Source organism: Micropterus dolomieu, linkage group LG21 (assembly GCF_021292245.1).
Source record: "Micropterus dolomieu isolate WLL.071019.BEF.003 ecotype Adirondacks linkage group LG21, ASM2129224v1, whole genome shotgun sequence".
In the NCBI taxonomy this organism is placed as follows: Eukaryota; Metazoa; Chordata; class Actinopteri; order Centrarchiformes; family Centrarchidae; genus Micropterus; species Micropterus dolomieu.
The window spans coordinates 5,530,850-5,543,499 of record NC_060170.1 but is presented as its reverse complement, the minus strand read 5'-3'; the positions used below and the strand labels follow the sequence as shown (position 1 = coordinate 5,543,499).

General features: G+C 38.7%; 2 protein-coding genes across 2 annotated transcripts; both read left to right on the top strand.

The window, feature by feature from the left end:
- The first annotated feature begins 2,733 nt into the window (after positions 1–2,733).
- LOC123960509 (ubiquitin-conjugating enzyme E2 G1-like) lies at positions 2,734–8,226 on the top strand. The gene is made up of 6 exons (XM_046035288.1): positions 2,734–2,890; positions 5,230–5,332; positions 5,442–5,539; positions 5,743–5,921; positions 6,047–6,154; positions 6,260–8,226. The coding sequence occupies exons 1-5, from the start codon at positions 2,848–2,850 to the stop codon at positions 6,131–6,133; spliced, it is 510 nt and encodes a 169-aa protein (XP_045891244.1). The 5' UTR covers positions 2,734–2,847; the 3' UTR covers positions 6,134–6,154; positions 6,260–8,226.
- A 71-nt stretch (positions 8,227–8,297) lies between these two features.
- LOC123960510 (protein FAM216A) lies at positions 8,298–10,240 on the top strand. The gene is made up of 4 exons (XM_046035290.1): positions 8,298–8,653; positions 9,317–9,447; positions 9,566–9,692; positions 9,764–10,240. Exons 1-4 carry the CDS (start codon positions 8,572–8,574, stop codon positions 9,928–9,930), a joined length of 507 nt encoding a protein of 168 aa, XP_045891246.1. The 5' UTR covers positions 8,298–8,571; the 3' UTR covers positions 9,931–10,240.
- The last annotated feature ends 2,410 nt before the right edge of the window (positions 10,241–12,650 follow it).

The window sequence follows — 12,650 nt, the reverse complement described above, 5'->3', positions numbered from 1 at the left end:
CGCCGAACCACCTTCCTTCCGCACATATCTGCCTTTAGGTGCTCTTCACAAGCTCGTGCTTTCAACTACTACGCTTGTTAATATGATATCCTCATGAAATCAGCGACTTTGTTTTCATTTACTTTAGAAATTATTGTTGAAAAAGCACACAGTGACATTTAACGTTTAACAAACGAGTAAAACGTTTTTCATTCGTCTTAAATGGAATATAATTTAGGTCGTTGGTGCAACATATTTCCAATTGTCATGAACACATCTTGTGTACTAGCTGCAGCAGTAAACAACAACCTTGCTATTTGTATAATAAAAATGTATCACATACATATAACCCGTCACTGGGTTTAGAATAATTATAACGTCCCTAATAAATTAGTCATTCTTAAATTATTTATACATTTATGTATTAGCAGTCATCTAATGCACTAACAGGCGCTATGGTGAAAATAACCCCAGTCTTGTTTTAGGGGGAAAAGTTACCTTTTTTAACTTGTATCCTCTTTCTCCTCACACACTGCTCACCTTACAGATTTGATGTCCTAAATGATACACATTTAGTCAAAGATATAATAGAGGTCACTTGTGAATGATGCTGTTTGTGCCCTTCCGTCTGCAAGTGCCCCAGTCAACAGGTGAATCTCCGAAAAATAGTTGGAAAAGTAGATTTTTTTTTTTTCATTATATAATTCTAAAAGTGAACTTTCATATATTCTACATTCATTAAACATTTTTGTTTTTATCTTGATTACGGCTTATTGTTGGTCTGGTCCTGAACCAGAAACAACATGAAGCGTCTTACCTAGGCTAAGGACAAACAGAACTGGACCGTTGCTCAGTGGTCCAAGGTCTTCTTTTCAGATGAAAGTAAATGTTTAATTTCATTTAGACATGCAGTCCCATCAGAAACTGCAGGGTGAGTATCATATCTCAAAAGAAGAAGAAGATATACTTTATTTAATCCCCAGAGGGGAAACTCAGTGTTTTCACTCTGTTACTATGTTAGTGATACACACAGGTCTGAAAGACACACACGCACATGTACAAACACAACCCACAGCAACACACAGAGAGATGTCAGAGTGAGGGCCAGTCAGTACGGCGCCCCGAGCAGTTCAGGAGCTTGCTCACTGCCTCCTTCGGCAGGAGGTGAACTGGCGCCTCTCCAGCTACTAGCACCACACTCCACAACTCTGGTCCAAGCTGGATTCGAACCGGTGACCCTCCGGTTCCCAGCCTAATCCTTATAGACTGAGTTACTGCCGCCCCAAAAAATATTAGAATATTAAAATAAAGAATATATAATACAGAAATGTTGAGCTAAGAAGAACCTTTAATCTCTCAGTTTAGTTCAGTACACTCAACCACAATCATGGGGAACTTCTGACTTGACAGTCCATAAGGAGGGTAAGCCACAGAAGGTCATTGCTGAAAGGTTTGGCTGTTCACAGAGTGCTGGATCAAAGAATATTCATAGAAAGTTCTAGAAAGTTAAAGTCTGGTAGGAAAAGGTGCACAAGCAGGGTTGGCCGCAGTCTTGATTCATAAACTTTGATGGGAGCTTCACAAGGAGTGGACTGAGGCTGGAGTCATCAAGAGCCACCAGGCACAGACGTGTCCAGGAAATGAACTACAAGTGTCGCATTCCTAGTGTCAAGCCACTCCTGAACCAGAAACAACATGAAGCGTCTTACCTAGGCTAAGGACAAACAGAACTGGACCGTTGCTCAGTGGTCCAAGGTCTTCTTTTCAGATGAAAGTAAATGTTTAATTTCATTTGGACATGCAGTCCCAGAATCTGCAGGGTGAGTGGAGAGGCACAGATTCCAAGTTGCTTTAAGTCCAGTGTTTCCACAGTCAGTGATGATTTAGAGTGCCATGTCATCTGCAGATGTTGGTCCACTGTGTTTCCAGAGTCAATGTCCAAGTCATGTCCAAGTCTACCAGGAGATTTCGTGCTTCAATCTGCTGACGAGTTTTATGGAGATGCTGATTTCCTTTTCCAGCAGGACTTGGCACCTGCCCACAGTGCCAAAACGACTAGTAACTGGTTTGCTGAGCATGGCGTTACTGTGCTTGATTGGCCAGCCAACTGTCCTGACCTGAAGCCCATAGAGAATCTATGGGGTATTGCCAAGAGGAAAATGAGAGACACCAGACCAACAATACAGACGAGCTGAAGGCTGCTATCAAAGCAACCTGGGCTTCCATAATGACTCAGCAGTGCCACAGGCTGACTGCCTCCATGCCACACCACATTGATTCAGTAATTCAGTAACAGGAGCCCCGACCAAGTTCCGAGTGCACAAATTAACCTTTTTCAGAATTTTTCAACTTTTCAGAAGGTCGACATTTCTGTATTACACATTCTTTATCCTAATATTCTAATATTTTGAGATATGGAGTTTTGATTTCCATAAGCTGTAAGCCGTAATCATCAAGATTAAAACAAAAAAAGGCCTGAAATATTTCACTTTATGTATAATGAAGCTAGAATATATGAAAGTTTCCGTTTTTGACTTAAATGACAGAAAAAAAGGAACTTTTCCACGATATTAAAATGTTCTGATATCAAGCCCTGCCGCCACAACATCAGTGATACCTTTCCTTTTCTTTTTCTTTTTTGTCTGAACGTTGCCTTGCTTGAGACGCACACACACACACACACACACACACACACACACACTCACAGACGCGCATGCGCGCAGCTAAAGCCAGCAGCTGAACGTTGTGTCAAAACACAGAGGGAAATCAGCAGCAGGCAGCAGATATCTCACCTCGATTTCAGCTTTAGCTCTATTTTTCGGAAAGTATTTATCGACACAAAGTGTTCTCCATTTACGTCCGCGTACCATGACCGAACAATCAGCATTACTTCTTCGAAAACAACTGGCAGGTAATGTGAATACACAGTTGTAAGCAAATATAGCCGATATAAAGGCTACCTACCCAGCAGCTAACGTTAGCTTTTTTTAGCTACGCAAAGCTATGTTTACGCCATAGGAGTAAGCTCAGAAAGCTAACCAAGCAACATGGGTTCCTTTATCACTGCAGTTCAGTGTTTTGGTAAGCTGTTTTCATTAATGTTAGCTGGTCACTAGTTGAAATACAGATGCACATTATAAAGTAGACGTGTCTCAAATAAGGTTTATGTCGGAAACGCAACGCAAACCTTGCTAGCGTGCTAGCAAGTTCGACATTAGTTTAGCTGACGGAACAAAGGAATAATCAATCCAGGGACTCATTTGCCCTCATTACTTTAGCTTTGGTATTGATAGCTGTATACATTCTAAACCATTGCTATTTTACCAGTAGCAACTTGATTAAAATTACAAACTCGCCAGCTAGCTATATAAAATATGTAAGGTTTCTGGTGTCAAATCTGGCTCAGGCTGTAACGCCGGTTAGTTAGCGGCTTTTAGTGAGGACACGTATCTCAGTGTTCAAGCCCTCAGTAATGAAACTCATGTTGTTTTCCTGTAGGCTTATTTTGAGAATCATCATCAATAGTATTACAGTTTGTGGCAGTCGCGTATCTTTTCTCACTGACGCCAGATGGACCTCGACACTGAGACAGCCCTGATGTAGAGTTTGGTCTGCAGCTGACTGACAGTCTAGTTCAGAGTCTGGATGCTTGTCACCCGAGCCTGCTAGATAAATAAATGGGACATTTTTACTGATGGATCACATCAGTGACACCGCGGGCCACAGAGCCTTGCCTATTAAAACCATTATTGTTGTTGACACCTCTATAACACATATGGTTAGAGTCATACATTAAAACATTTTACGTGCGTTCATACAATAAGGGGTAGGAAGTGGTCTCTGAGAAAATACATTTTTTAATTCTATTAATATTATTTTTTACTCAACTGCAAAAGTCAATTACGTTCAGAAAACTGTAATGCAGCCTTCAACATAATGAAAATATATCTGAGCTATAACCATAGACTGTTTAAAAAGCAGCTATAACACTACATCCCAGTGTATACTCTTATCAGAAAACTACTGTGAAAATGTACTGTAGCTTGCCATAACCACTGACTGTGGTGCTGAAATGACAGCAGTAACCCCCCCACACTCTGCATCCATTGAGTTAAAAACGTAGACAGGCCATCATCCCATTAGAGGACAGATTTAGCATATTGTACTGATTGTACAATATGCTAATTTTGGTTTCTCTGTGCGTGGGGATGTGAATCACTGTCTTCACAGTTTCATTTAGTTCACTTCGAGTTGGTGATTCAGTTCAACAGTGACAGTGATTATTTTTGGAAACCACAATTTGATTGAGTCAGCATAATATACAATAAACAGCCAAACAAGAACACTTTAAGCTAATTGGTCAGTGTCGATACTGCACATTGTTATATTAAATGTTATGGTTCTAGCCAGAATCACACATCTAGGCTCAAGAGATTAAATCAGCACAATTCATGCTTTTCTTTTTTAAGAGTAATGGTGTTAATTAAAGGGGCTAATACAGCACTTAGTACGTATTCACTCTCACTGCGGTCAGCAGCTGTTAACATGCTTTGTATCATTAATTTGTTGTGAATGCAAACTCAACATTTCCTGCAGCTGCTTCACATTAGAATTTGTATCCACAGCAGTACAACCCTAACAAAGGCTCGCCTTACATTTACCTTTACCTTCCATCATACTTCATCAATGTCAGTGATTCATCAGTGTTTATGTGCACCATAACCTTGCAGCAGCTTGTTTTCTTCCTGTTGTTGTGCTGTTGTGGCCTATTTTAAAATCAATTTAAATCTCAGTTCTGTGTTAACTATTTTTTCCCTTTTGTTGTTTATATTGCCATATGAAAAATCACATGCACTTGTCTTGCACTTTACCATGTAATGATTTTCTGTTGAGTTGAGATTGAATTTTGTTTGTTTTTTTGTTCTGACATTCACCAAATCCCAGATTACTGTTACATACACTCTCTATACACTGCCTGTAATTGAATATAGTGTGTTAATATGTCAAATAGTACCAATTGGCTTATTAAATTATTATCTTTCACCACTTTGACCACAGTCTCTCCTATTTCTACCCGTTGCAGGGGATTTGTCAATGTAACAACAAACAACTTTGAGTGTTTACTTCTTCAGAATACACCCATTGATATGTACCCGACTACTACTAGACCTGTCACTTCTGTGAAGGTGCTACAGTTGGGTTACATTTCCAGCTCATTGTATTAAAAGATAGCATCTGCCTTTTTCCCAGAGCTCAACAAGAACCCCGTGGAGGGCTTTTCAGCTGGTCTGATAGATGATGATGACATATATAAATGGGAAGTTGTGATAATCGGCCCACAAGATACCCTTTTGTAAGTGAGAACTATTTGGTTAAGAATGTCTTTGGTTGAGAAATATACATGCATTACTATCTCAGTTCATTTTTTCTCATTTGTCCTTGCTCTGTTCTATGTATTGCAGTGAAGGAGGGTTTTTTAAAGCATACCTAACCTTTCCCTATGATTATCCACTACGGCCTCCAAAGATGAAGTTCATCACTGAAATCTGGCACCCAAATGGTAAACACTTCCAGCAGGTCCTTTGATGTTTGCTTTCTTCAAACCTTCCTTGCCATCACATGGTCTGGAAAAATAAATGCATTTTTGCTACTTTATTGGATTATTTTAAAGGAAAAGTAATCCAGGCTTTAAGCTTAATTGTAATGAAGGCTGTCGCCACATTATATTGGCTGCTGTTAAATCCATGCCCGCATTCTCCACAGTTGCAAAGAACGGGGATGTTTGCATCTCAATTCTGCATGAGCCGGGAGAAGACAAGTTTGGCTATGAAAAGCCTGAGGAGCGCTGGCTTCCAATCCACACGGTAGAGACAATCATGATTAGTGTTATCTCCATGCTGGCAGATCCCAACAGCGACTCACCAGCTAATGTGGATGCCGCGGTGAGTTACACTACTTATCTCATTCCCCTGACACTGGAAATCCCCTTTTTTCATTCCTTTTATCTGAGCAGATGAACGAAATTGTGAATTGGTCATTAAAAAAAAATCTGATGTTGCTCCCACAGAAAGAGTGGAGGGAGGACCCTAACGGTGAATTCAAGAGGAAGGTGGCTCGCTGTGTAAGAAAAAGTCAAGAGATGGCATTTGATTAGGATTCAATTTTAAATTCCAGGGTAAGTAAATTGAACTGTTTCAGCTAGTAGTAATAGTCACACATTAAACCTTGCTTCAGGAAGTAATAGTAAGTATGATGATCTTTCTTTTCTTTTCTTTTCCAGTTAAAGGAAATGCCTTCAGAGGGAAAATTTCAGCAAAAGGCTTTTGCACCCCTTGTTTTGCCAGTCAAAGGAATTGGTTGGCTTCAACCACGTTTCTGTGAACGGTTTGTCATTTTCCGCAAGATGAGCCAAATTTGAGAACCCCACCAGCGAAATTAACCCGTTTCCTACCTGGAATTGTATATTTAATGTTATTTATTTTGAAAAATTAATGATGTAAGATATGTCACTACTGTAAATTAACTTGCTTTTTTTATCTGCTGCTGAACAGTTTCTACTTTATACCAGGTTTCTTATGCAATTTAGTGGTCAAGATTGTGTAAAACAAAACAAAAGTCCGTTGCCATCACCTGTCCTCCCTGCTGAATACTAACCACCTGATTAATGTCGGCCCAAAAATCTGTCAATAGATGTGATTATTTTCAACACTGTCATTGAATCACTGTTGCCTTATGTTGGCTTCACCTCCTCACAGTCTGCTTGTTGTTTAGAAGGTCAGGTTGAGAACTTTTGGAGGGACTTTCATGCGGTCTTTTATTTTTCTGAGAAACAGCCTCTATTTTCTTCTTATGCTAGTGTATGTCCAATAGGTATAAAACCATGACTCTCAAACCTGCATGATTCCCTCAAACAGTTATGTTATGTATTGTTGCTAGCTGTAGATTTTAATGGAATGTTTTACTCAGTGATTTGAGAGTTATTGTTTTATAATATATTGACTTGCACGGGCATAACTAACGGTAACAGAAGGTTTGTGCCAACTTCTCAGGAGCAAAATTCATTAGGGTCTCTATTAGCAATCAGTAAGATAAACCTCTAATATTCCTGACCATTTCCCTTAACACATGGCCCTTATGGTTAAAGAGGTAGGCTAATGTCTTTTCACAATGTCATTATAAATCATGGACAACCAAATACAGTCTGTGAAAGTAGCTTAAGCTGTGATTATTTTGCGTGTGTACTGGTTAACTGGCATCTGAGCTTACCTCAATTTGAAAAGATAAAGAAAGTAAACGAGGATTTTTTTTTTTTTAAATTTATCTCTTTTTTTTTTCTTTTTTCTTTTTTTTTTTTAAAGTTGACAAGGATTATGGTTGTTTGAGTTATTCTATTAACATGAGGAATATTAGGGGCTCCGTAGTAGATTTAGGCTTGTCATTCTTGCTTTGTTTGTCGTGGCACATTCGGCTTTGGTGCAATGTGTGGGTAAATGATGTTAAGTCTCTCGTGGGTTTAGACTCTGGGGATTTGAGTAATGCTCTTTAATTCTACCAACATCTTGAGTTGTGATTGATGCGTACTTAGATAATATTTATCACCTTTACTTAATCACTGAATTTGGGTTGTAATTCTTGATAGAGACTTGAAGTTAACACACCACTTGGTAAAGTATAAAGAAGTGTTCTAAAGGGAAATGAACACAATCCTGCATCTAGGTTTTATTGTTTAAGGAACTTAACACAGCCGTGTTTTGGGAGGAGTCTGGAAACCACTGGCTTTTCACTTTCATTGATGGTGTTGCTGATTAGTAAGCCATGACGACATCTATTTGAAATGATGTTATACATGATTGATCTGTGACTGACAAATAGCTAACCATCTTTTGGCGCATGCAATCAGGTTTGAAGGAGTTTTGGGTATGTTTAAATATAATACCATTGTTAGTACATTCTGGGTGAATGTGATGTGTACAGTTGGTAGATTTCTGTAGACTTGATGATCACATAACTGCTGACATTACCTTTTTGAGTCAGAATTTTCTAACCTACCATGACCTCCTCTGACCGGTGTTCACTGTATTTGCACAGATTCGGTGCGTTTGAAATGTCATTAAGCAATACGCTCTGAAAATGGTGTGTCCAGGTATTCCACCCTAATGCCATTATTTGTTTTGGGGTTTTTTTCTTTTCATTTTGTGTCAATGCAATGTATATTGGACATGATGCTCAATAAAGTGTGTAAACAGAGTGGCTTGTAATTTAGTTTGTGTTTTACATTTTAGATGAGAACACGCTCTGGGTTCAAGTATATTAGACCTCTGCTCTGTAATTGGAACCCTGGGAATGGTGTCAGATTCCAGGGCTGGCTTCATTTCACACTAATAGGCTCTGCTGGCTGCAACAAAAACTGAGCTGATAAAGATGCTAGCAACCTGTCTGACATATCGACAGGAGAAATTGGGATTGTAAATAACAATGAGAAAGCGCGTTACATTTGTTGAGCATCTGAAAAAAGAAAACTTGTTAAAACATAGAAAAGGTCCCATCTTAATGAGGTAAGGCCGCTATGTGATATTTAATGGATGAATATAGATGATAGATTCATCTCTATTTTTCAAACTGAGTTTTTTGATTTTTTTTAGGACTGAAGAATCTAACCAGGGATGCACTGACGGTGAGTCAAATATCTCTCTTAAATGCTAACCAGACATGAGTAAACCTGTTTTCATTTTAAATTACAGTAGATTATTTGAATGCAAACAGTATCTAAAATATAATTGTAGATGTCTGCTTTCTAGTTGATGACTACACTAAACCTCTCGGCTTGTGAGTAATGTAGTTTCTACTGGTGGAAAAAGTGTTCATATCTGTTATGTAAAAGAAGCCAATTCTAAAGTAAATTCTAAACTTGACTTACCAAAAAGTACAATAAACTATAAGTATCAAAATAAGTACAAAGTAGTATGAACTCAAAAAGCACGTTAAGTTTAAGTACCTCACTTTTTTACTTCAGTAGATGTATTACATTACTTAATTGTGTGTGTGTGTATATATATATATATATATATAAAATTTTATGTAATGAAACATTAATTTCTGGTAGATACACATCCAAGAACTAATTTTAAAGTTTTTTTTGTTTTTTTTTTCCATCAATACTTTAAACGGATCAAATCTAGACTTGCTGAATTGAGTTAATTGTGTGCTATGATACACTGGAATTAAAATAATTTCCGGTAAAATGTGTTTTGCTTAAAATGTGCTGCTTGCATAACACCACAGATGATCTTAATTGTTAGAAATAAGGCGTTGTATTGTTACATGTTGCTTTTGGCAGGCTTTGAATATCTACCTAATCAGCAAGGGAGGGAGATGTACAGAGGAACACACACAAATGTGTCTGCGGGCGGCCAGCACATGAAAACAATACACATTCCCAAATCTATGATGTCTGCACCCTTCTTGCAGGTAACCACATAAAACACTAGAACGCGCTCAAGTCAGTTTTCGTTCTGACGTTTTTACTGTTAAGATAATTGTAATATTCCTCATATGTAACAAGGCTACTTTCTCGTTTCTTTCTCAGCACCCAGCCCTTACAGCCGGACAGAGACGCTACCTTTGCAGTATAGCAAACATTTATAGTACAGAGCACTTGAGGCAGCAGATGAAGCAGCACTACCTCAGTGTGCTGCACACATGCGTTCAGTCAGGTGTGTATCTAAATGTCTCAAACATAAACTGTCACTACCATTCTTCTCATGCTGTGTTTTGTATCTTCTAGGTCAGAATCCCACCTGCAGAAGGAAGTATGGGGATCATCACCATAGAAAAAATAGTACCTTCACAAAGGATGCAGAGAAGGATGTGGCAAGGCCAAAGCCACAAGGGCAGAGGAAAAGCAGCACAGCTAATTCTGATGTCATACTTCCAAAAATAGTCAAGAGATGACAGCTAGGCATGAGATATGGTATTACTATTTTGAAGGCTTTAACAACCTTCTAGTGAGTATGTTGATCTTTATATCAATGCCTGTTGTATTATTATTGCACAAAATTTACTTAAAATGTCCTCAGCAAGCAGGCAGATTTATACAGACATGCATGTACTACAAGCACTACTGCATGTCGAGTTATAGTACACGTCTTTCCATGTTGTTCTTTAAGTTGAATGTCTACTTGTAGTGGTTTCATAAAGTGTACTTGTATTCTTAATCATACTATTATCCAAAACACAATAATAAACATTATATTGGAAATTCTGCGTTCTAGCAGTCACTGTGTGTGTGTGTGTGTGTGTGTGTGTGTGTGTGTGTGTGTGTGTGTGTGTGTGTGTGGGGATATATATATATAGATAGATAGAGATATGGAGATATAGAGATATAGAGATATAGAGAGAGATATGGATATAGAGAGATAGAGAGAGAGAGAGAGAGAGAGAGATAGATATCTTCTTTCTAATAATATACCTTTATTTGGTCTTTATAAATTATCCAACTTTACCACTTCTTACAGACACCTCTAACATTTATAATGTATTTTTATTATTGCTCTGCATCCTTATTAGCTATTTCAATAACTATTTAATCATCTTGTTTTCAGTGTAATTAACATCTGTCAAGATACTACAGATAAAAAGTATTTTATATAAACCAATAAATAAAGACCATTAAGTATGTACAGTTACAGCTTGCATTTTCCTGGGGAGGTCCCCCTTCAAGCCAACTTGGCCCTTATGTTGGGATCAGTTTTTTAGAGAGTCCTTCATGTTTCATACACTATATCACTCCCGAATATCAGTGATATGGTTGAGGTGAGGTGCCTACACAGAGCCCAAATGATACTAAAGGACAGTACCCACCCAGCCACAGCCTGTTCACCCTGCTGCCTTCTAGGAAGAGAAGAGTTTCTGCTGCCACCACCAGACTGCAGCGCAGCTATCAGACTTTTAAGCTCAAATTCATCCTCAGCACTGCTCCACTGAATTTAGTTTATTTCCGTTTACCGCTTTTAAATTGCTTTTTATACTACAGTATCTTGTCTGCTATTTAGCAGAAGGGAGTTACAAACAATATTTCCCTCTGCAACATGTTGTAATGTGACAAATAAGTCATCCTTGTATTAGTATCGGCCCGCGCGCGCCCTTTGTCGAAGCCCGCGAAGAGCTCCTGAGTTGAAGTCTGCCATCAGCAAATATGAACTGTGTACTTGAAGGAAACTGTGTAAAAGGTAGTACTAAACAATTGTAAATTTGGTTACCAAGATAGATCTGCTGTAGAGAAAATATAGATTTAAAACATGTAACCTGCATATAGGTAGCAGCTCATATGATGCTTATAAAATATGTATAATGAAAGCTGATGCTAGGCTAATGTAGCTTAGCTTATAATTAACAAACTAACTTAGCCCATTTTGTTATGAAATAAAAAGCTAGCGTGGTTAACTTCTAGTAAGACATGTAAACAATTGTATGTGGCTAACCTTGAACATTGTTGTGTTACAGCATTTGGTAAGGCTGTTCATGCCCTGTCACGGATTGGAGATGAACTGTGGTTGGATCCCATGTCCAAAGGGGTGAGCAGCAGCAACTAAATCTGGAAGGCAAACAGCATGTAGTTGAATTATCACATATTCTTGACCTGAGCCAGAGGAGTAACATTATAGCTTCCCCCTCGTCTTTATTTTTCTTTTAAAAATTATTATTTCGCATGAGGCCCCTGTATGGGTGCTCTCCATATGTGTGGCCGCTGTCAGCTCCTTTTCTCCTACAGGCTATGGCAGAAAGGAGCAGCATCTTGACTGAATCTCTCTCTCTTTGTCTTAAAGCTGGCGCTGAGATCAGTGAATTCTGCTCATTCTGCATATGCTTGCTTCCTCTTCTCACCGCTGTTCTTCCAGCACTACAGCTTGGGATCAGTTTCAGGGCAGGGCAGTGAAACAGTCAAATGCAAGCTGGTCATGAAGGTATATCAGTCATTATTATTGATTATCATGATTATTCATCTGTACATAGCTCATCACAGCTCACTGCACTGGACAAATACAAATTTTTAGCAGTAGAAGCCTAAACTGAACTAAGGCACAAACATGACATGATAAGGTCCTCCCTTTAAGACTTTGTGGTTGAAATGTTAAAACAGTCATGGCTGTCTTGTCTCAAACGTGTCTGTTTGTTTTCAAGTCTGTTCTACCTCTTTTCCGGTGTTTGACTTCCATTGAGCGTAATGTGGAGCGTTGTCAGATATCGATCAGCACTTCCAGTGACCGGGTGATGATCCAGTTTTTCTGCAGGCATGGTAGGAAACATTGCATTTTGTAGTATACACTAGCTGCAGGTAAAGGAAAGATAAAGAAAAAAGATTCAGGGTTTTTAGAGACCTAGCCTATTTGATTGTAAAAAAAAAATATTATTATTATCCATTCATGTAATGGACTTATAAAAACTCTGAACTGTTTTCTTTAACATGCTCAAAATGACCTTTAACACACAGCATTGCATATTGTCAGCACTTGGTGGCAGTGTGCTCCAAATATCCCGTCTGCTTTTGTGATAGGCATCACTAAAACCCACAACCTACGGTTCCAGGAAAGTGAGGCTCTGCAGGCGGTGTTTGCCTCACACCTTTGTCCCAATGTGCTGAAAGCTCCTGCCAGGTTAGCAACTCAGTATTC

Excerpts from the sequence above, each read along its gene's own strand:
- LOC123960510 (XM_046035290.1), top strand. The coding sequence starts at position 8,572 with ATGATAGATTCATCTCTATTTTTCAAACTGAGTTTTTTGATTTTTTTT. Across the intron at positions 8,654-9,316 it reads TAACCAGGGATGCACTGACG|GCTTTGAATATCTACCTAAT; the intron begins GTGAGTCAAATA and ends TGCTTTTGGCAG. Across the intron at positions 9,448-9,565 it reads TGTCTGCACCCTTCTTGCAG|CACCCAGCCCTTACAGCCGG; the intron begins GTAACCACATAA and ends TTTCTTTCTCAG.
- LOC123960509 (XM_046035288.1), top strand. The coding sequence starts at position 2,848 with ATGACCGAACAATCAGCATTACTTCTTCGAAAACAACTGGCAG. Across the intron at positions 2,891-5,229 it reads TCTTCGAAAACAACTGGCAG|AGCTCAACAAGAACCCCGTG; the intron begins GTAATGTGAATA and ends CCTTTTTCCCAG. Across the intron at positions 5,922-6,046 it reads CAGCTAATGTGGATGCCGCG|AAAGAGTGGAGGGAGGACCC; the intron begins GTGAGTTACACT and ends TTGCTCCCACAG.